Genomic DNA, 21,568 nt, shown 5'->3' with positions numbered 1-21,568 from the left:
GCTGCTTGTATAGATGTCAGGTGAGATGAGTGGTTCAGGCCGTCCGGGAGCCTCTCTGCTCCTCCCAAAGCAGCTGCCACCAGTCTGTCAAAGAATTGCTCTACTACATCCTATTCTTCCCTCTCCCCCCTCCTTCTGTCTTACTTACACACCCACTTAATAATGAGAAAAACATCTAGAGTGCAGCCAGGGTCACATTTCCCCCTTTAACGGGCTAGAAAGTCCACATAAAAAGCTCAGTATGCTACTCGACTAACTGACAACATATCCTAAAGTTAACCTGTTATTGAGCAAAATTCAAATAAAACCAAAACTCGACTGAAGCATATTCTACTCTTATGCTGTGTATAATTATTACAAATTTAGAGCCTATTTGCGAACCAGGCATGCATATTTCTGTCTAATATATATTTTCCCTCCAAATTTGTGAAGGTGCTAGGCATTTATATTCAACATTTAAATTTAATAACCGCCTCCATCCCTGTCAATACGGCGGCCTCATTTATCAAAGAGACAGACAGAAAGCGCAGCTTAACCACCAATAAACATTTGTTTTTAATTCCGTTTACTGGAGCGCCGACCGAAAGCGCTTTGCCTCGCTTGCAGTTACGCCGTTAATTGGGAGAAGAAACACTTTTGGATCTGAGAGGGCCGGGGGATTTTGAAGCCTTTATCTCGAGCTGAATCAAAGCTGGCGTTAATAATACACCCAATGAATAAAATATTTGTTAAAAGGCGTGGAAACAACAGACTCGTGGTAAAAATAGGCCAGGCTCGAGGATGCTGTACTTCTCCGCAAATGAATCAACCTCTCTCAATCAAAGCACACAGAATATGCAAAATATAGCGCCGCCTTTGGTGTAAAATAAACAGCACAAACTTGAATACGGCTCACAACAACTATGCTACTTAGGTGGACAGAGTACTTAGCTCTTAAAACAAACCTTGTAGATTGTGCACAGATGGACTTTTTATTTTATTTTTACTAGTTTGCAAAGAATTCAAATTCCATGTTGTCATTTTTTTCACTTTGCAGACTTTAATGATTCTCTAAACAAATACTTTTGAGGAGGGTAAACGTAATCTCAGATTTTAACCAAATTTAACAACTCAGAAAAAAAATATATAATAGAAATAAATGCATTTTGTTTCAAACCTTGTATGAATTTCGTTCTTCTGCTGAACACAAAGGAAGATATTTTGAAGAATGTTGGTAACCAAACAGTTGATGGACCCCAATGACTTCCATAGAAGGAAACACAATACTATGGCAGTCAATGGGTTAGCCTACCCTACATCAACTGTTTGGCTACCGAAATTCTTCCTTTGTGTTCAGCAGAAGAAAAAAATTCATACAGATTTGAAACAACTTGAGGGTGAAAATGATGACAGAATTTTCATTGAACTATTATTTTAAATCCTACGGACCTAAGAACATGTTAAAATAACACTTCTTGGCTCATTTCGAGTATGACACGACAAGTAGACTAATGACAATAAACAGATTAGCCAGACTGATTCAGTATCCGCTACCACTTGATTCACTAAAGAACCGGCTCAATACAGTTATTTGTTCGAAAATCAAGAAACATTTGTCACGCTGTATTTTTGTAATTCACATAAATGAACCGACTCATAAGTCGTTAAATTTAAAAGCAAACTGTACTGGTAATCTTGCATGCTTGTGATTCGCTAAAACGAACCGGTTCATAAGAATCATCCCGGGAATCGAACTACACGTTGTTTATGACTCACTAAAAAGAACCCATTCATGAGAGTCATTCGTTTGGGAATCGGACTGCACTCATCGCGCTGTCAGTGTATAGTAAGACATTCCGTCCGTATCGGCGTTAAAAGCATGTTCGAGAACGTTAATAGAATCGAAAGTCATTTAAAAAAAACATTCGATTCCAGTATTTTTAAAGAATGGAACCAGTCCGTTCCAAACCCTATCTGCAGCGCTGCTATCAGAAACAAAGAGGCAGCGCACTGAGTGCAGCAAGCGATAGTCAGCTCATTCACGCTCACAACATATGAGGATAGCGTCAGATGCCCGCGGCCACTACAACATAAAGTACAAAATAATGAATAAATCAACACAGCGACGAGCATAATCTTTCAGATCGCGCGCATTCCCGGCTCCCCTTAGACTGTATTGAGAAATGTCGCACCTCTGCCCGCCACCATTTATATTTATTTAATGCTGTTAAATTATTCTGTTTGAGAGAGGAGATTGTGCCTTCCTGATGGCGTTGGCTGTGAAATTATTAAGAGGTGTTTCTGTTTTGGAGACTGTCATCAGCACATCTCCAGTGCATTAGACCTCTGTGGCTTTTAACACACTTTCCAAAACCCAGAAGGGTGTTAGCTGATAGCCATTATCGTGGTCACACCTGGTTCGTTCTTTCTTCAACTTTTCTCTTATGGCAAGTCGGCTAGACGATCTCAGTAAATGGGGCACTGAATATATCAACCTCAAGTCAACATCTGTCATGTAGCCTACAAAACAGCATCAAGCCCATGTACAGTAGTGCATTAGTCAGAAACGCAGACACTTGTTCCATACTGAATGATGTTTTTAGCTATTGCAGCGAACAAAAAAGTTCCCAAAGCTCATCTATTCTATCCCTTACACAGGCTATAAAAACACTTTTGAACGATCAAGTTCTTTATGTGCCAGAGTTCTTCTTCATATCCACAGACAACAGGTGTAGCTATAGCCTAACTAGAATGTGCAAAACATAAACTGCAACACTTAGGTTAGTTAAAAAAAAAAAAAAAAAACTTATTACCCGTATTTCAGTATTATGTTATGTACCATAATGCCATCACTGTGCCTCGGCACTGCTTAAGTAATCTTCTAAGAATACAGAGAGCTGTAGCCTACAGCTGCATTATGCTGGGGTACACGCCTGTATTGGACAAGTTTAATTTCCAAATGAGCCTTGTTTCCATTTGGCGCAGTGCCACTCGCCCAACATATCGCCAGGGTCTTACTACGACCTCATATGTCACAAAATGCAATTATGACACAACTAAAACGACTGCGTTAACTTCAAAGCGGAGCGCGCTGAGATATAGATAATCGCGTTATGATTAGGTTGACGCAGCGATACAGAGTACGCAAACAACCGATTTCATCATTACAATAGTTAGGCTACTGAACTATAACAAAATGTCTTACCTGTTCCTAAAAGGCACAATGCGATGTAAAACACAAGCATCTTTCCGGAGTCTTCAACACTTGTCCTGCAGTCCAGACTAAACGTGTGCGCACGAAAGCTCCGATTGGACTGACTGTGGAAGCTTTTTCTGGTCCTCGCCCTCCTCTTGAATACGGTAAAAAAAAAAAAAAATGTAAAAATCAACGGCAGATTATGTTAACCTCAGCTCGGAGAGCTGAAAGTCTCTACTGCCATCCGAACACAGTCTAAGCATCAATGCTTGTTGGCTCTTTAAAGTTTAGAACTTTCTTTAGATCGTTTCCATGTATTTCCCTACTATTGTTTGGTTCAGATCAAGTTGATTTAATGGGTAGGTCTTGCATCAATCCAAGTACTTGGAGTAAATCCTCAGTATAGGTGATAGAAAAATCTCCGTTTCTCGTGATCAGCGGGGCTCCTCTGCTCGTCTGTGCAACTGAGCGCGTTTCAGCACCACAAGCTCTGTAGCGCACATGAACGCAGGCTCCTCTTGCGCACAGTCCCCTCCGCACTGCTCTGCTCGCTCCGCACTCTCTTGTTATGCAGCGGCAAGGCGAGGATGCGATCTGCACTGACTGTCGTACTACTGACTGGATGATGGCGCGATGAATAAAACAGGCGCTTCTTTTCTTTTTTTTCTTCTTTTTTTTTTTGACTGGGGAACATCGAGTTTGAGAATGAAGTAATTCTCAGTCCACAGGGACAGCCGTTGGCCTACGCCCCCCGGGTCCTGCGATTGGTTAAAGGTTTAAACTGGGGGTGACTTGCAGTTGGGGGGGTGTTTGGTTGTTAAACAACAGGGGGTGCTTGGTTATGCGCGCCTCTGAATGAATAAACTGCTGGGGAAAGTAAACAGGTGTGTCCCGGAGCAAACAAGAGTCTACGGAACAGATGATCTTAATGGCGTTTCTTTAAATAATGACTCAATATAGCCTATGTGCAATGTGCTTTAAAAAAAAAAAAATCAATGGAACGTATTCATAGCTAATCGTATTAATCAGTTTATTTATACTTTATGGATTCGGTATATATGCCCCACATATGCACAGCATGGAAGGGAGACTTACAAATATTTTCCATCTTATTTGATTTTAAAAAAAAAAATCCTTATGAACAAATTTAAACTAAACAAAACGATTTACACTATTCATGAAACCACAAAGCTGAAAAAGTGAGTATGCACAAAATAAGGTTAATTATTATTATTTCCCAAGGCGAAAAATAGCTTACGTACCATGCCTTCTGGTTGTATTGTCTCAAAACGAAATGTCATAGTGTCATCATATTCACGTGTTGCTTGATAGTGATTGGTTAAACAGATGGATCAGCGGCAAATACTGAAATAAACTGCAAAAGAACCAATGGGGAATTTCCTTGACGTGTCAATCAAAATTGCGTTATTTGGGCTTTGTATCACACATAAACAAATGGAAAACAGGCAAAATGCTGCAGTAAAGCACTAATTTCAATCATGTCTCATAATTGTGCTATGCAGTCTGATTAGGCTACACTTCGACTAAATTTTTAATAGTAGGCTACGGTTCACTGCGATTTTGTGTCATTTTCGCATATTGGCGTGGTGTTGCAAAATAAAGCCAGATTTTCCAACTCTAATCAGTTTACGTTGGAAGAAATCTGTATTTCCCTAATAAAAAAAACGAAGGCTATTGTGACGAAGTTTCTGCGACGTAGCCTACACACAGTGTGGCGCTCTCCAGCGCGTGGTAGGCTATTTTACGGCAGCGTCCGGATCCATTCACTCATTTTCGTTCACCCCATATAGTGATCACTGTAGTAAATTTACTTAAGCATATTTATTTCCAGAATTGACTGTTTTAACACATCAAGTTCTGTATACCTTATCAATACTGTAAACGCAGATATCCATGCAATAGAAGTTTTGTTGACTGACTCTGAATAATCAATGTATGAACCTGTGAGTGAATTTGGACACAGCGAATAATCCAGAACTCTTCTCTGAGCCGATTCATAACACTCAGAACGATTCATTGCAGGAATCGGATATCGCCAAATATAACGCCACAATATGTTGCCGTCTCCGATGTCAATACAGTCGACAAGTTGATTGGGATACGCCGCTTGATGATCAGTTGGATTCACACTTGATAAAAAAAGTACGGCACTTCTATATAGGCTACACTTTCATAGGCTACTGCTTTGAAAAATGATTATCTGCGCATATTGCTCGCCAACTTGATACTAGTTTTAGAAGTATTTCTTAGAATTCCACCTTTATAATTTCTCACGTGGGAAAAAAAGGCTGGAAACTTAGAAATCGTGTCAGAGAGACGAGAACTGTAAAACCAGGCATGCGGATGGTTTTGGTCTCCACCCCGTTAAGATTTACTGTAGATGAGGGGATCAAATGTGAGACTGCCTCTCACAAGCACATGCTGATGAGAGAAACAGCTTGCTGGACGCGCAGATGATGGGATTCCTGTGAGTTGAAAGAGACGAGGTTGAGTAAAGGAGCAATAGATGATCTCTAAACAACAGGGTCTCACACCTGCTGTGGGTTCAGAGTAAACATCAACAACCACTGTGTGAAGTTTACCAAGTCTTGACAAGGTGTTAGCCAGACGTGTAAATTAACAGCTACTTTCTGCAGTCAAGGGGGACGTATCTCCTTAGTAGTGTTCAAACTGCAATATACAGCAATTTTGTAACCTCACACTGAGGGTGCTATAACCCACCCCAGGCCTCTGAACACTTAAATAATTCATGTACTTATTAGAGGGGTTTTTAAACTGTAGATTTATTAATAATGAATACAGCTTGATATTTACTAAACTGTTCTTGGTTGGGGGGTGGGAGATAAGGGGACAGTTAAGATATCGTTTGCATGGGAATTGTAAAGAAAGTCATAAATAAAGCATGAGGTGAAGTTATATGGAAATGTGACTCCCCAGGAAATGAGAATATTTTAACAAAATATTATCTCAGGCCCATTTGACCCGGGGTCAATTAGAAAAGAAACGTCAGCGTCGACGAGGAAGCAAGGCTGAAATTAACATTGAAGCTTTCCCCCCTCCCGTCTAATTTGCAAGGCTGATGCAAAGTTGAACTGAAACGACTATTTTGTCGTGAGATTGCGGTTTAATTCGACGAGGCGCTAAAGTCGATTACGATCTCGCTCTGAGGAACAAACACGGCTTCCTGTGCATTTGTAGACTAATGGCGTTCCCTTCATGGAGAGCATTTTCTTGCTGACTTGGACAAACTGTTATTATGCTGTTGCACAAAGGTTAAAATGTCTTTTCGTCAGTCTTAAAATTGTCTCCTCTACATCCCTTAAGTAAATATTGTATCACTTAAAGGTCAGCGCTCCTTCTAAATGTATAAATCAGAGCTGGTTTATGTCTGTTTCATCCAAATGTCACAGGATATATGCTATTAATAGTCTCGGGCATATTAATGTCAGTCTTGAGTTTCAAATGTCTCTTTTTATCATCCAAAATGACTCCGCAGTGTAAATTAAGTGATGGCATGTACAATTCTATTGTTACTTTGAAGTCAGCATAAAAATGGTTTCTTTCTTTCATAAAAATGTAATTAATGTTCACTGTCTCTGAAATAATGTTCCTTTTTTCATTTGTTAGATATAACTATTCCTTTTTTTTTTTCTTAACCTATTCCCTCGAACCCTTATCTATATCCAATATCCAATCAATTCCCAATGTTTCCATCTTACTTTTTTAATTGAATGTCCTGTCAGTTCACCCAAAAATGAAAACTCTGTCATCATTTACTCACCCTCATTTTGTTCCAAACCTGTATGAATTTATACTATGGAAGTCAAAGGGCTCCATTAACTGTTTGGTTAACCACATTCTTCAAAATATCTTCTTTGTGTGTTCAGCAGAAGAAAGAAATTCATACAGGCTTGGAACAACTTGACGGTGAGTAAACGATGACAGATTTTTATTTTGGGGGAACTATCCCTTTAAGTAAAATGGGTTGCAAACTCCATTTCATGTTGTCTTCTCTTTTTTGTTCTCCACATTTAACATAGTGCACGGCAAGCATATTATTTTCGCCTGTCATCATTAAAAACATCAGTTCAGAGTTTAGTGCTGAGCGGTCCTCAGTCTGCTATGGTCAAAGTTCTCCTCCCTTTACATCAACCATATGGAGAAATTACAGCAGCTTTTACTATAATTGTGTTATTGAGTACAGCCTTGATCTGTGTCAACCATAACTCTAAGTACTGCTACATGGCAATAACTCTTTCTGCCTTTACCTATGCCAGGCATATCAAGCATTCCTATGATTGTGTATATCATGCATTTGGTTGAGATGCATATTAGCACTGTTTCAATATTGAGTACTCTGTATCATCTTTATCCGACTGTAACTACAGATACCATCATTTAAAGAACAGTCAACAACATGTCCTTCATCTCAGTATCAAAATACCAGGCAGGCGATTATTGAAAGCAGAGTTGGCTGAAAGGAAAGTACCTCAGGGGAAGTTCAGGAGGTATAAAGTTGCTGAAGGGTCAAGGGTATGACCTTTTGCTGGGCCACAGGCTGCTGAAGAAGGCTGTGTTACGGAAACAGGAGTGTGATAAACGCTGCTTCGTTTCCATGTGCCGTGCCCCTTATTGTGTGATATGGTATTCTTAGGGAACAGGTTTCTATAGTCAGGTTTAAAGTTACAAAGAATATCAAGTGCCTGTGTGATATGTGTCATTTGTGAATGACTGCGCTTTGGAGGCTTGAGCCATTAAGATTGCAGTTTCCAAAAGCACATTTTTCCTGCTTGTTCATTTAAATGACTGTATTTGTGTTTGTTTGTTTGTTGCATAATTGTATTTTTAAGTTTGACAATCATAGTTTTAGTATAGAAACCCTGGTTTCACAGACAAGGCTTAAATCTAGTCCCAGACTAAAAAGCATGTTTGGGCTGTTTTAACTGAAAGCAACTTGCACTGACTTCCTAAAATGTCACTGCCATTGTTTTGTCTCGTCTCAAGATGCACACCAGTAATGCTTTTTTGTTGTTGTTGTTGAAAAGGCATGTTTATAAAAGATTATTAAATGTCCTTATTGAACTAAGGCCTAATCCTGGCTTAATCTAAGCCATGTCTGTGGAACCAGGCAAAAAAGTTTTAATACTTTCTCTTGCAAAAATGCCTGAATACTGCAATTCAGAATCATTTTTGTTTGTTTAACTATTTGTTCAGTCTGCGCTAATCAGTAAGCCCAGACTGAACAAACTGATCAATAATAACAAATTCTCTTTGGGGGCAGTCAGTGTCTGCTTGTGTGTTTCCAATTGGTAGTGATTAAAGTTGATTTGAGGATGTCTGCACAAAAGTAGCATTCACCTAGGAAATGTCTAGATTTATATTCTTAGCAAGTGTCTTCTTTCCAGATCAGCCTACAATAAAAATGCACATTAAAAGGTAGGTGAAAGTACACAACACTAAAGGCCTCAGAAAACTGATAGTGATACTTTCCGGTTGATCGAATTGGCATGTAGAGCACTAGGGTAAAAATTTATTTTTCTCATCCAAAATGATTTTGAATTATGTCAGATTGGTTGACGGTATCAGGCTTTGGGTTATATCAAGGTTGGTTGAGGGCGAGTTTTGGATGATGGCCACCGTGTTGGGAAAGGATGCCTAAGGGATGTAGATAAAAAAATTATCCAGCCGTTATCACAGATGTTTACTGACAGAATGGAAAAAAAATGTCCTAAGATGTATCAAACCAATGTACTCCATGTGTTTTTGTCTGCAAGTATACACATTGATCATGGTGCAGTTTTTGATGTATTGTGTGTGTGTTCTTTATAGTGAAAAAAGATTCTTTGACTTATTAAAATGTTCCTCGTTAAGAATAAAAATGGTTCTTTTAAGAACTGTTAACATGACCCAAAATGGGTCTTCAATGGCAAAAAAAACTATTTTGGAGCCTTTATTTTTAAGAGTGTACATGCAAAACTCTATTTCTAGGTGGTTCTTTGGGTTCTGCTTGGTTGCTAAGTGGTTGCTTACTACAAAAAGGCCTACCATCAAGATACTCTGGTCCCTAAAAATGGCTCAGGTCGCTGCTTCAGTGTCAGTCTCAGAGATTCTGTGGCCCATTTTAACATCCGTGCACCATCAGGCGGAAATCTGCTTACTGATAAAAGTTATAGCACACCTCTCTTCAGGAAGCCACAAAATTTGATGTATTATTCAAGTAAGTTGTTCCGACAGTGTGGGACACGTCTAATACCATGTTCAGTTTTTATCTTCGTTATGAGAAGTGTTTTTGGCGGTATCTCCAGGAAATGCAGCAGGTCTATAGGCTACTTTACAAATTAAAAGCTGATCTTTATCATCAAGTCTTCTTGAGTATCAGACAGTGCTTTGTAGTTTTAAAACTAAGGCTCTAATCTCATCCGATGAGACTTTGAGTTGTTCGAGATTAACCCTCAGAGCTTCTCCTATAATAAATGTTCATCATTCTTTAGAGATTTGTTTTTTTTTCATAAGGAAATTGACTGATATACTGTATTATCAAAACAGTTGCATATCAGCTTCAAGATTTATTAGTTCAAACACCATGTAAACGGAGTGAAAGTTTGTCAGAGAGAGAGAGAACCATGACCCATACCAGCTGTTGGTCCGGGACTGGCATCATTGCCAGATCGAGACTCTGCGCTTACCTAATCCCTGGGCGAGCTCTCCCAGATGGGCCGACAGATTTAGATCAGCCACCCTGACGTGCACTGACCGGTCTCGACAGCAGTCCCACATCTCGGCTGTACCGCTGGAAAGCCTCAAAAATTGCTGGCAAATTCCTAAAATGTATGTTTTAAGCATGAACGATGATCACAGTTTTAGTTGCAAATTGCAAGGTCTAACGGTTTCTGAAACATCCTCTCTGCGAGCCACTGTTGACTTTAATCAAATGAATTATGGGAAATGGTTCCTCTTAAAATGTGTAAAAACTCCTCCTCTATCTTCTGGTTCTTGGAGTTTATTCTCCATTGCATTTCATTATCGTCTGATGATCCTTAACATATCTTAACAAATTAGTTTTTTTTTTCTTGTTTGTTTTTAAAAATCTCTTAAATACAGTCTTGCTCTGTTATTTGTTTTATTTATTATGCATTTAATTATTTAATGCATTTAGGTTTACTTAGAATTTAAGTGCTCATAGCTTGTGACTAAATTACTTCACGGCATCCCACAAAAGGAAAACAGGCTGTAGGCCAATGAATGTCTGTTGTTAAATGCTCTTTCAAGTGATTATTTTGAGATGATGTGTTGGAACATGAATATTGTTCAATTTCACCCTCATATTTTAACTGCTGTAGTGAATTTGTGCACACTGGGGTTCTTTTAATGTCAGTGCCTGTAATTACAAGCTCAATATTACACCAATTCAGTAAAGCCACACAAATAATAATTCACGGTTAGTCCTATATCCAATTGGTTTCAAAACAAAACTGCTGAGGATACCGTTATTACCGAGTGTTTCCATGAGTCGCCGCAACACCTGTTCATTCAAAAGCCAATCCTGTTGAGAGTGACTTGCATCAGACATTTGGTTTCACAGCAGGGTGTTTGCTGTAGTAATTGAGAATGCTGGAGGGCACAACAGTAGCATCCACATCTGGGAATTCCCAACCTGGCTCATGGCTTCTTAATTACTCAACCAAACATGGACCAGGAATGGTTTAGATAACCCTTTAGAGAGGTCTGCAGTTAATGTGGCAACTCAAGTGCTAAGTGTTAAATGTTTTTTCTCTTAGGAACAGGAAAAAGTGCTGTTCGGACTTCTGTTAATGACAGTCTAATGCACAAGGTCTAAATATATAGTTTATGTTATGGAACTTTGTAGCATCTACTCAAAGCAACCAATGACCCAACAAGACTATCTTTGGTACATTGGAAGAATTTAAGTTGGACCAATGTTCACTTCAGTTGTATGACCATTTTCTCTTTGTATAGCCTACTACTTTATTTTTAAAATGGAAACCATTTAGTGTTTTTTTTTTTTTTTTGCTAGTCCACCTAAAACTAATTTAAAAAACATTTTGATAATTCTTTCATAATTATTAAGCATGCAAAATATTATTATTTAGCATAGCCTACTAAATGGAATATTTGTCAGTGGGACCATTTAAAATTAACCTAACCTAGTAACTAGGCAAAATAGCAGCTTAAAATTGTTAAAATAAAAACATGACCAGATGCAGGACTTGATATATATTGCAACAACTAATCTATAAAATCGATTATTATCAACAATAAAAATAATCGTCAACGAATTTGATTATCGATTAGTTGTGTATGCGCACTGAAACCAAGCCAGTCACATAGCTTTACAGTAGTGAATAACCCATTTCTATGGACAAAACGCATATTGAAAATAGCGGAGGACACAGTAAGCTGCTCGGGAAAGGTAGCTTACATGATCCAAGTCCGAAACATAATTGCTTTATATTTGTAATTAGCTCTGTAGTGACAGATCCGGGTGCTGTTTACTGCCTCTGACACGTGTTTTCCTCAGCGTATAATTTACATTTTATGGTTATATCCTTATCTGTAAATTTTAGAAAGTCCCACGAGTATTTCCATTTAAAATATTCTGACAACATACGAGTCTTAAACTTCACAGAGTTCAATGAACAAGCGCGGATGGGCGCATGCGCATCAAACAGATGTTGTGCAATAATTCTGGTTAAAATACACATTTTGCTAAAATATTTTTTTGTTAGAAATGATGTGTAGATTTAAAGTTCTACATGTAACACAAGTAATCATATTTATGAGAGCAGTAACAGTAAAGGCACTATTGTTGGTATAGCCCATTAAAGCTGCAGCCCATAACTTTTTGGGGTTAAAAATTATCCAAAATAAATATTTGAGCAAGTGTTCATAACTATCTGCTTGCCTTCAAAACGGTAAGTTTGTAATAATGTTTTTAATTCCAGTGGTACTGGTGGATTTCCGCGGGAAATTCGAGCATGTCTTTGCGTCATTACATCACATCTGTACACATAAAGAAGGAGTCTCGGCTATTAGGCTGTGTTGCGTGTGAGGATGTTGGAGGTGGAGATTGTTAGCTTTTTCTCACAGCACTTGATATAATCAAACTTATCGATTTGATGGCGGATCCAGAAAGGTTCAAACGATAATCACCCGTGACAACTGGAGATTCACCCGTTGTAAAATGCAAAAGACTTCGGACTTCGAAATGGCTACAGAAAAAAAGAGACTGCAACCGGGCCCATGCGAAAACAAGGATAAAATCGGAAGATAAAAATTTGATTATATTCTAGTTTTAAATATGCATCTGGTTACAGATATGTGTGTTTGTATTTCAAAGAGAACCAGTTCTAAGGAACATTTATTTGTTGGTGTGACAATTAGAAATTAGACTGCACAGAAAAGGAAACTGAACTACAGGTAGCCCTAATACACATTAAATGTAGTCACGCAATGCTGATGTTGTTAACATTAACAATTTGAGAACAAAGTATCATTTGCACAGTTTAACGTGATATGATAAGCAATCATTAGATTTAATCAGCGCGATTTACTGCAATGCTTTTTTTTCCTTAGTTGGTCAGAATGTTACTTGTTCAGATGACATTTTCTGGTGAAAATTATGTTGGTCATACTTCCATAAAGTAGAATCTGTGATTCCAAATGACAGTATCCAGACCGGCGCGGTGACTGACAGCCGTAACTGCAATTGCAGATTTCGAACAGAGATGGCGACAAAGAGGAAAAACTACAGACTGCAGCTTTAATGTAATATAATTATGTTCGGATGAGTGAATTGTTCTTCATACCTCGTACAAGTTAACATTTTGGGTGTTTTGTTTATTATAATTTATTATTTAGTTGTTTTAATTTCTGCTTTAAAATAGTAAGTTATCGGTTGATTTTAGGTTTTAAAATGTAATCTTTGTTTTTTAACCCCTTTTTTGCTTAGAATGTACAGCATAGCTGACATAGATACATTAACTATATTTGTTTCATAGGCTTTATATTAAACATTGTTTGGAGGACAGTATTGGGCAGGATGTGGAATAACATGTCACGATTATAATGAAAGGATCCAAAAGCAGAAGTTGACAGGATTTAACAGTCTTTAATGAAATATAAACAAGGCAGTCTGTCCTTGTGGAAACACAGAACTGGAGAAAACAAAACAGTCAAAAAACTCCTGTCTTGATGACGAATTAGATCTGGTCACCCGTAGAGATGGAAGACAGTGCTTAGTATCTCAGCCAGGATAAGAGGACCGCAGAGGTACTCGCGCAGCAGATGCAGGAGCAGGACACAGAGAATACTTAGACGCAGGCTGTACCGGACAGACAAGATAGGGTGAGTTCTTCAAAAAATCGTAATGACATGAAGGGAGCAGCCGTCGTAACGCATGACATGAAACAATAATCCAACAAATAACTGCTTGAACCAACACTAGATAAAGGGTGAACACTTAGGAGAAAGACTGACTAACAATCAGTTGACTAACAGGTGCGGGTAGACAGAGAGGTATGGAAGTAAAATAATGTCAAATGTTTTTGAAATAAAAAGCCTGTTGAATTGCACTACTTGAAAAAAAATAGGCATTGCATTAACCATGCTTGCATTTTAATGCATTGTATTTTTAGGGCTTGCATTTTTATGGGCTGAAATTCAACATGGTTGAATATTTAAGCTGTGAATATTTCAATTAAAAACATTTCAAACACCTTTTCATTATTAAAAATTCAATAATCCATATTCACCTTTCATATTTCACTTCCAAAATATTCAAACTGTTTAAAAATACAACCAATAATATTCAACAGGCAATTTTCGGGCCATTTTATTTCGCTTTGCAAAATTCGCTTCCACAAATTCAGTGGTTCAAATTCGACAGTAAATTCAACATTGACGTCCAGGAACTGCAGGAAAAGCAATAGATTACCGAGCATACTCTCCATCTGCTGTTAGTCAACCTCACCATCAGATGGTGCAAAAGCGCTTGTTGTTGACGAAGACATTCATTCATAAAATGGAAATGATTAGCCTATCTGTGTGTCAGTATGTGCGGAAAAGATGATAAACAACACACAAAAGCTGTGTGTTTATGTTTCATTCAATAACTTCATTGTTAGGCCTACTTTCCCTGTGTATTCTACATGTCATCAGCTTTCTCTACCATGAACAGGATTATAATCGGTTTCCCTCAATACCTCATACTCAAGGATTCCCCTTCAGTTGGGACAAAACGCTTAACGTATAGCTTAATGTACTAATACAGTGATATGAAAGATCAATCTTGCACCTTATTGGGGAAGTAGGCTGTAGGCTACTATATAGGCTACAGGCAAGCATGGACTCAGAATATGAACTTGACGCGCAAAGTTTCATGCTGAGCGTTTCGTGATATAGGCCTACTGGCGATATACATGTAGGCCTAAGCCTACTGGTGATATACATATACTGATATACTATATATAGTATGCCTACGTGTATTGCATTAGCTTAAACTGTCATAGCACTTGCATATTGTTGTCCTATTGTTAATTTAACTGTAAATCACTTTGGATAAAAGCGTCTGCTAAAGGACTAAATGTAAAATTGGCTTGACATTGGACATTCGCACATTTAGGGACCGTCTCTAAAGTTGCATACAACATTGGCGTACACGTTTCTAGCTTCAATAGCAAACTTAAATTTATTTGAATAAATATCAAAAATCCAAAGGGTGCGCATTATGCCTGACACTACATGAACACTTTACAGTTGGTTTTATGACTGTAAGTCGTTCTATTCAAATGCTATCGGAGTTAGAAACGTGTATACCAAAGTCGTACACACTTTAGAGACGGTCCCTAAATGTGCGAATGTCCAACATCAAGCCAACTTTATGCCAGTCTATCACTGGGAAACGCTCAGCTTTGCGCGTTATTCTGAGTCCATCTGCTTGCCTGCGAGTTTGGTCTTTTACATCACTGTAGTAGATTAATCGACGTTAAGCGTTGTATATGTCCAGAAGTATTGAAGGAAACCCTAATAGCCTGCATGCAGCACATCGCCACAATATAAAGTTAAGGCAACTAAACAACCAAGAGAAATATTATGTCAACCTCAAAAATTTAACATTGGATCTGTACATCCGCATCGGGGAATAACATTATAATCTCGTTCACGATAGAGAAAGATGCATGTAGGCTACACAGGAAAAGTAACCGTGAAGGCACTGAATTTAACATAAAACAGCCGTCATAATAATCACAAATACACTTACATTGCTGTAAATTAGTTTTATGAATGAATGACTTGCTCTAATTTTGCTGGTCTTCGACAACACGCGCTTTTGCACCATCTGATGGTGAGGTCGACTAACAGCAGATGGAGAGTATGCTCGGTAATCTATTGCTTTTCCTGCAGTTCCTGGACGTCAATGTTGAATTTACTGTCGAATTTGAACCACTGAATTTTTGGAAGCGAATTTGCAAAGCGAAATAAAATGGACCGAAAATTGCCTTTTGAATATTATTGGTTGTATTTTTAAACAGTTTGAATATTTTGGAAGTGAAATATGAAAGGTGAATATATGGATTATTGAATTTTTAATAATGAAAAGGTGTTTGAAATGTTTTTAATTGAAATATTCAAAGCTTAAATATTCAACCATGCTGAATTTCAGCCCATAAAAATGCAAGCCCTAAAAATACAATGCATTAAAATGCAAGCATGGTTAATGCAATGCCTATTTTTTTCAAGTAGTGCAATTCAACAGGCTTTTTATTTCAAAAACATTTGACATTATTTTACTTCCATAGAGAGGCCTGCGAGAGAGAGAGAGAGAGAGAGAGAGAGTGTGTGGATCTCAGATGAACGTACGAAGAGGTGCGTGTGTGTGTGTGCGCGCGCGTGCGCGCTCATCCCAAGACGTCATATACTGACGCTTTTGAAATTTCTTCAATATCCGACGCACAGGGCACCCTTAAGCCGCTTGTCCACCAGCGTCTCGATTTCTGACGCGACGCCAAAGCCCATTCATTTCCTATGGAACTACGTCAGGCAGCAAAAACGCCCCCGCAAAGCATGATGGGTCGCGTCGCGTCGATTTGGTCAACAGCGGCGCTGCAAAAAAGTATCTCGGTGGATACTTTATGCAAATGAGAGCGTCAAAACGCAGGGCAGCAGCCAATGGAAACTCGGTGGCGAGAATTTGTGTATGGGCGTTGTGGCAAGAATTTGTGTTTGCCTCACAAAACTATCACCCCCAAGCAGCGAAAACGTCACAGGCGTCGCGTTGGAACAAAAATTGATCGGACGCGACGCCAAAGCCCATTCATTTCCTATGGAACTACGTCAGGCAGCAAAAACGCCCCCGCAAAGCATGATGGGTCGCGTCGCGTCGATTTGGTCAACAGCGGCACTGCAAAAAAGTATCTCGGTGGATACTTTATGCAAATGAGAGCATCAAAACGCGGGGCAGCAGCCAATGGAAACTCGGCGGCGAGAATTTGTGTATGGGCGTTGTGGCGAGAATTTGTGTTTGCCTCACAAAACTATCACCCCCAAGCAGCGAAAACGTCACAGGCGTCGCGTCGGAACAAAAATTGATGGACAAGCGGCTTTAGGGCGTCAATATGAGACGCAGATAAATATGAGTCTAGGAGGTCCTCCTAGCGGTCTAACCCTAAACCTACCCCAGACCTAAACCTACCCATAACCAGCGTCTCATATTGACGCTAAAAGGCACAATATGTAACTTTTTTGCTTTAAAAATAGCAAAAATCACTATATCTATGTTATATATATTTTTTAGTTGTGTACTTACATTATCCCGACTGTTTCCAACAACTTTTAAACCAGGAGAAATTTGTAATTTAATTCGAGAAACGTCCCGTTTCTTTATTTCCGTTGTGTCGCCGCCAATGCCGTCATATCCGCGTTGTCCCTGGTTTCCGCTCGTGCTGCCATGGCAACCAGAGCTATGAACCAGAGCCGTCTGATAGTAACCAAAGCGACTGACGCGGACAACTTTGTAGTTCGCAATGTCTATTTGCACGCTGTTGTTGTTTCGTTCAAACATTATGGACCATGACAAGCAGACTTTGGATAAAAAAAAGGAGAACTAAAACGAGAATCAATATCAGCGCGGTGTTTTCGAGATGCCTAGAGCTCCCATTGACAGTATATAAACGAGAGCTCCACGTCCGAGACTTCGACCGCTCCTACATGTACTTTATTAAACCGGTGAGCACATTTACATAAAACTAATCAATGTTTTATAGTTCAACAATGATAAAATGTCAGAATATGATCTGTATGTTATTCTAATGTTGATCTAGTTTACTGCTAATCTCATACAGACAGACTAACACATACATTTCAACACATTCAAATGCAGTTTAGTGTGATAGTGTAATGTTAGACCAAGTGAAACAGCGCTGCGTTACCTCACAAGTTTAATTTGTCTAATAAACTGACCTGTGAGTAGTAATTGACCCTTCGCAGGGAGCTTGATTGACAGGTGATCTGACCAATCATACTTTGCCATCCGTCATTTTGTCCGACAAAGCAGTCAGGAGAGTACATTAACATGGGAGGATTTGAACTTGAAAAACGGAGTGTACTTACATCTTTCCGTGGTTAAAACAACATTCCTTCTTATGTTTGTTCATGTTTATTTGAGGCTATAAATTAACTAGAAGGAAGAGATGATCGGTTCACGATCAGCTTTAACTGATGCTCTACAGCGATCTGTCACGAGTCACGACACATTAAAGAGACACAAAACTGTATTTATTGTTTAAATCTCTTTTAAAAAATGACCAAATTTGAAAGGTGAGACTTTGTTTAATATGTTTAATATCAAACGTAACCGAAAAGTAACCTGATCTGTCCTGTCTGTCAGCGTGTTGTCAGTCTCCTCTCTGCTCCGCGATGTATTTTTCACTGCGTGAGAACATGGTGTGGCGTGAGAACGGCGTAGCTTGTCGGACATAGCGACAGTAACTAAGGGGGGCGGGTCTTTGCGAACGGTCAATTGACCCTTCGCAGGGAGCTTGATTGACAGGCGATCTAACCAATCATAATCCACCATCCGCCATTTTGTCCGACAAAGCAGTCAGGAGAGATAGCAGATTAACATGGGAGAATCTGAACTTGAAAAACGGAGTGTACTGACGCCTTTCCGCGGTTAAAACAACATTCCTTCTTATGTTCATTCATGTTTATTTGATGCTATAAATTAACTAGAAGGAAGAGATGATCGGTTCACGAGCAGCTTTTACTGATGCTCTACAGCGATCTGTCAGACACATTTAAGAGCCACAAAACGGTATGTATCGTTTCAATTTCTTTTAAAAAATGACCAAATTTGAAAGGTGAGACTTTGTTTAATATGTTTAATATCAAAAGTAACCGAAAAGTAACCTGGTCCGTCCTGTCTGTCAGCGTGTTGTCAGTCTCCTCTCTGCTCCGCGATGTATTTTTCACTGCGTGAGAACATGGTGTGTGTGTGAGAGCAGCGTAGCTTGTCGGGCATAGCGACAGTAACTAAGGGGGGCGGGTCTTTGCGAAGGGTCAATTCTGCGTGTAGTTCGGTAGAATGAAATGTCCATATTCCTTTTATATCCGCGGGACTCGCGTCGCGTTTGGAGCGGTTTGGAGCTAATAGCTGTCTCTTAGCAATCCCGAACTGCTTCATATCACAGTCATGATAACATCGATGTATTCAGTCATCCATAAACATTATTAGATCGGTCGGCTTGACGTTGACGACAAGATCCATAATTCTTAGCAAATGTTGCGTCATCAGTCTACGCCTTTGTTATTGTAAATAGCTTAGCGACCCCTAGTGGCGAAAAATGCCATACTGTGCCTTAAAGGGTGCCCTTTGCGTCGGATATTGAAGAAATTTCAAAAGCTTCAGTATATGACGCCCTAGGATGAGAATGAGTTGCAAAGAGAGAAGATAACCTGACTCATGACATAACATTATTTAAAATAATGGATTAAAATGTATTTATAATGGGCATAATATTTTTTTAATTTTCCTCCAATTAATCGAAAAAATAATCGTCAGATTAATCGATTATCAAAATAAAAGTTAGTTGCAGCCCTTATTCATATAAATGTTAACTGTTAATGTTAAATGTTAAAAGCCTTGATGCTAATTTAAAATAATTCATGGACTTGTTTGCATCAACCCATATACATATGTTTAGAATCAAAAGATTTAAATTAACACATCAGAGACAAGAATCATCACAAGCTGGCTTTGATGAAAAGAGCAGAGTAAAAATAAATAAATTAATTAATTAAAAACAAAATTTTTAAATAAATAATAATAATTTCCAATGGACATGGTAGCTGTGTAGCTACATTTTAGTCCTTGTACTTTTGCCAACCACAGGTGTTTTTAAGCAGCAGGCCATAGAGCGTGTTGTTTCTCAGGGTTTCGGGGCTTTTGCCCCTGGCTCTCTGATTGAGGTACAGGCACTGCAATGACATGGGTTCCCGAGAGCCATTGTTGCTAACGTTAGCAGTGATGGCGGGGCCAGCTGACAGTCACGGGAATGGGCCATGACTGGCTGCTTGTTTTGTGCCACGATCCCTCACTGTTCACGCCCGCTGAAAAAAATAAATACTCCGGCTCGGAGGCTATAAATAATGGATGACTTGTCCACTGTCACTTTAAATCTTGCGTCTAGCCACGGCCGGGCCATTATTAGGGTCTCCCCTTCTGTTTTTCTCTCTCACTCCAACAGTCTACCTTACCAAAGACTGAACCAAAGACTGTCATACCAGTGCCAGTCTCTCTCCCGATTGTCACAGGAATCGAAGATTTACATGGCAAAATAAACCTTTCTTTGATCTTCCATGACTCCCCGACCATACGGACCAGTGCTGACATCAAAACATCCTAAAGAAGAAAGAAACAGGAGAGAGAGAGAGAGAGAGTGGGTAGACGTGTGCAGTAAGGTAAACATTTTCATCTGCCACGATCCCAGTCTTGCATTTGATAGGTGCTGTAAGAGTGCTCGAGGGGCCATGACTCAGAATCTGACCCCATCAAGCTAAACCAGTCGCCTCGCTGCAGCCCCTGCATGTGATGTCCATGGAACCCTGTCATGTTAAACATTGAGCAGGCCTGATGAAAATCTGTCCTGAGGAGAAGAGAAGGGAGAGTGAGCGATGCAGAGAGAGAGAGTGAAAGCTCGAGCCCACCCTTTCGAACAGGAGAGATCATGGATTATTCACATTTGCAGCTGTGATAAAGAGAAAAAATGATGAAGAACAGCTGGCTGGAGCATGATGCGTGAAGGCTAGAAGCTGCTCTACCTTTAAAACAGCTGGGAAGCTACTAAAGAGTGCTTCTGTTTGCCTCAATCACAGAAACAAATCATTAAAAGCAAACATCCAACTTTAAACTATGGCTTATACCTCTGTATTGTAGGATAGAAGTTATGTGGGAAAGGAACTCAGGCCTAGTGGTCAGCATGTACATGCAACATGTATCAAATTGTGGTGACTGTGTGGATGATGTTGGTTTGACTCTAGCCTGTGTGGTTTTCTGGTCATATTCCTCCCTCTTTTTTAATAATTTCCTACCCTTTCAATCATTAAGTGGAAAATGCCCCCCCCAAAAAACTCATGGAAAGTAAGCTTTCACACAAGGCTTTGAGTATGCATAATTACTTTGCACCCAATGATACAAATGGGCATACAATGGGCTTTTTAATTCATTATAACAAAATGTAAATATGTTAACATTTAAGGGTGTCATGAATTGATAAATCAAATTTTCCTTGAGCTTTTGACATAAGAGGTCATCATACTATAAGAATATCCTGTATGTTTCAGAACTGAAAACTTCCTTGTTAGTCCAAAAACAGCTTTTATTGTCAGCAAGCCCAGAGAATGACTCATTGTGACAACTCATCTATGATAGATAGGTGAAAGAAAATCAACGCCTACTTCATTATTGCAACTTTGGGCCCACTGGTGTGTTAGTGAGATGACCAGGAGAGAAGGGTGATACAGGATCACTGGTCTAAAAATAACATTACCTTCCAAAGGATCCTAATGCTAGGAATGTGGTTATTTTATTTTCAACAATGTGAATGTCTCAGTTGAGCATTATTTCTTTGTATTCGTTACATTTCACTGTGGATTCTTTGGTAAATCAGTCGCAATTTCGGCGCCGGCTTTGCAAACAGACTTTTATGTTATGGACTCGACAGAAATGCCAAAACATGTAAGTAACTGTGCTAATTCTAATACCTGATCTGTGACCAGTGATTTAGTGATTTATTGATATGTAATGATTCTCTGTCTATGTGTCAGTTCAACAGTCAACTTCACATTGTTTCTTTA

At 39.1% G+C, this 21,568-nt stretch overlaps 1 protein-coding gene across 1 annotated transcript in view; it reads right to left on the bottom strand.

The window, feature by feature from the left end:
• The window catches only part of kirrel3l (kirre like nephrin family adhesion molecule 3, like), a 41,160-nt gene extending 37,256 nt beyond the window's left edge, over positions 1-3,904 (bottom strand). The window contains exon 1 of the mRNA XM_084127197.1: positions 3,185-3,904. Within this exon, the coding sequence (XP_083983323.1) occupies positions 3,185-3,224 (40 nt within the window). The 5' untranslated portion in view covers positions 3,225-3,904. The remainder of the gene's footprint in view (positions 1-3,184) is intronic.
• Positions 3,905-21,568: the final 17,664 nt, after the last annotated feature.

This window comes from Abramis brama (assembly GCF_963993115.1).
Source record: "Abramis brama genome assembly, chromosome: 10".
NCBI classification, from domain to species: Eukaryota; Metazoa; Chordata; class Actinopteri; order Cypriniformes; family Leuciscidae; genus Abramis; species Abramis brama.
Note: the sequence above shows the minus strand (reverse complement) of the source record. Positions and strands in the feature narration are given on the sequence as shown.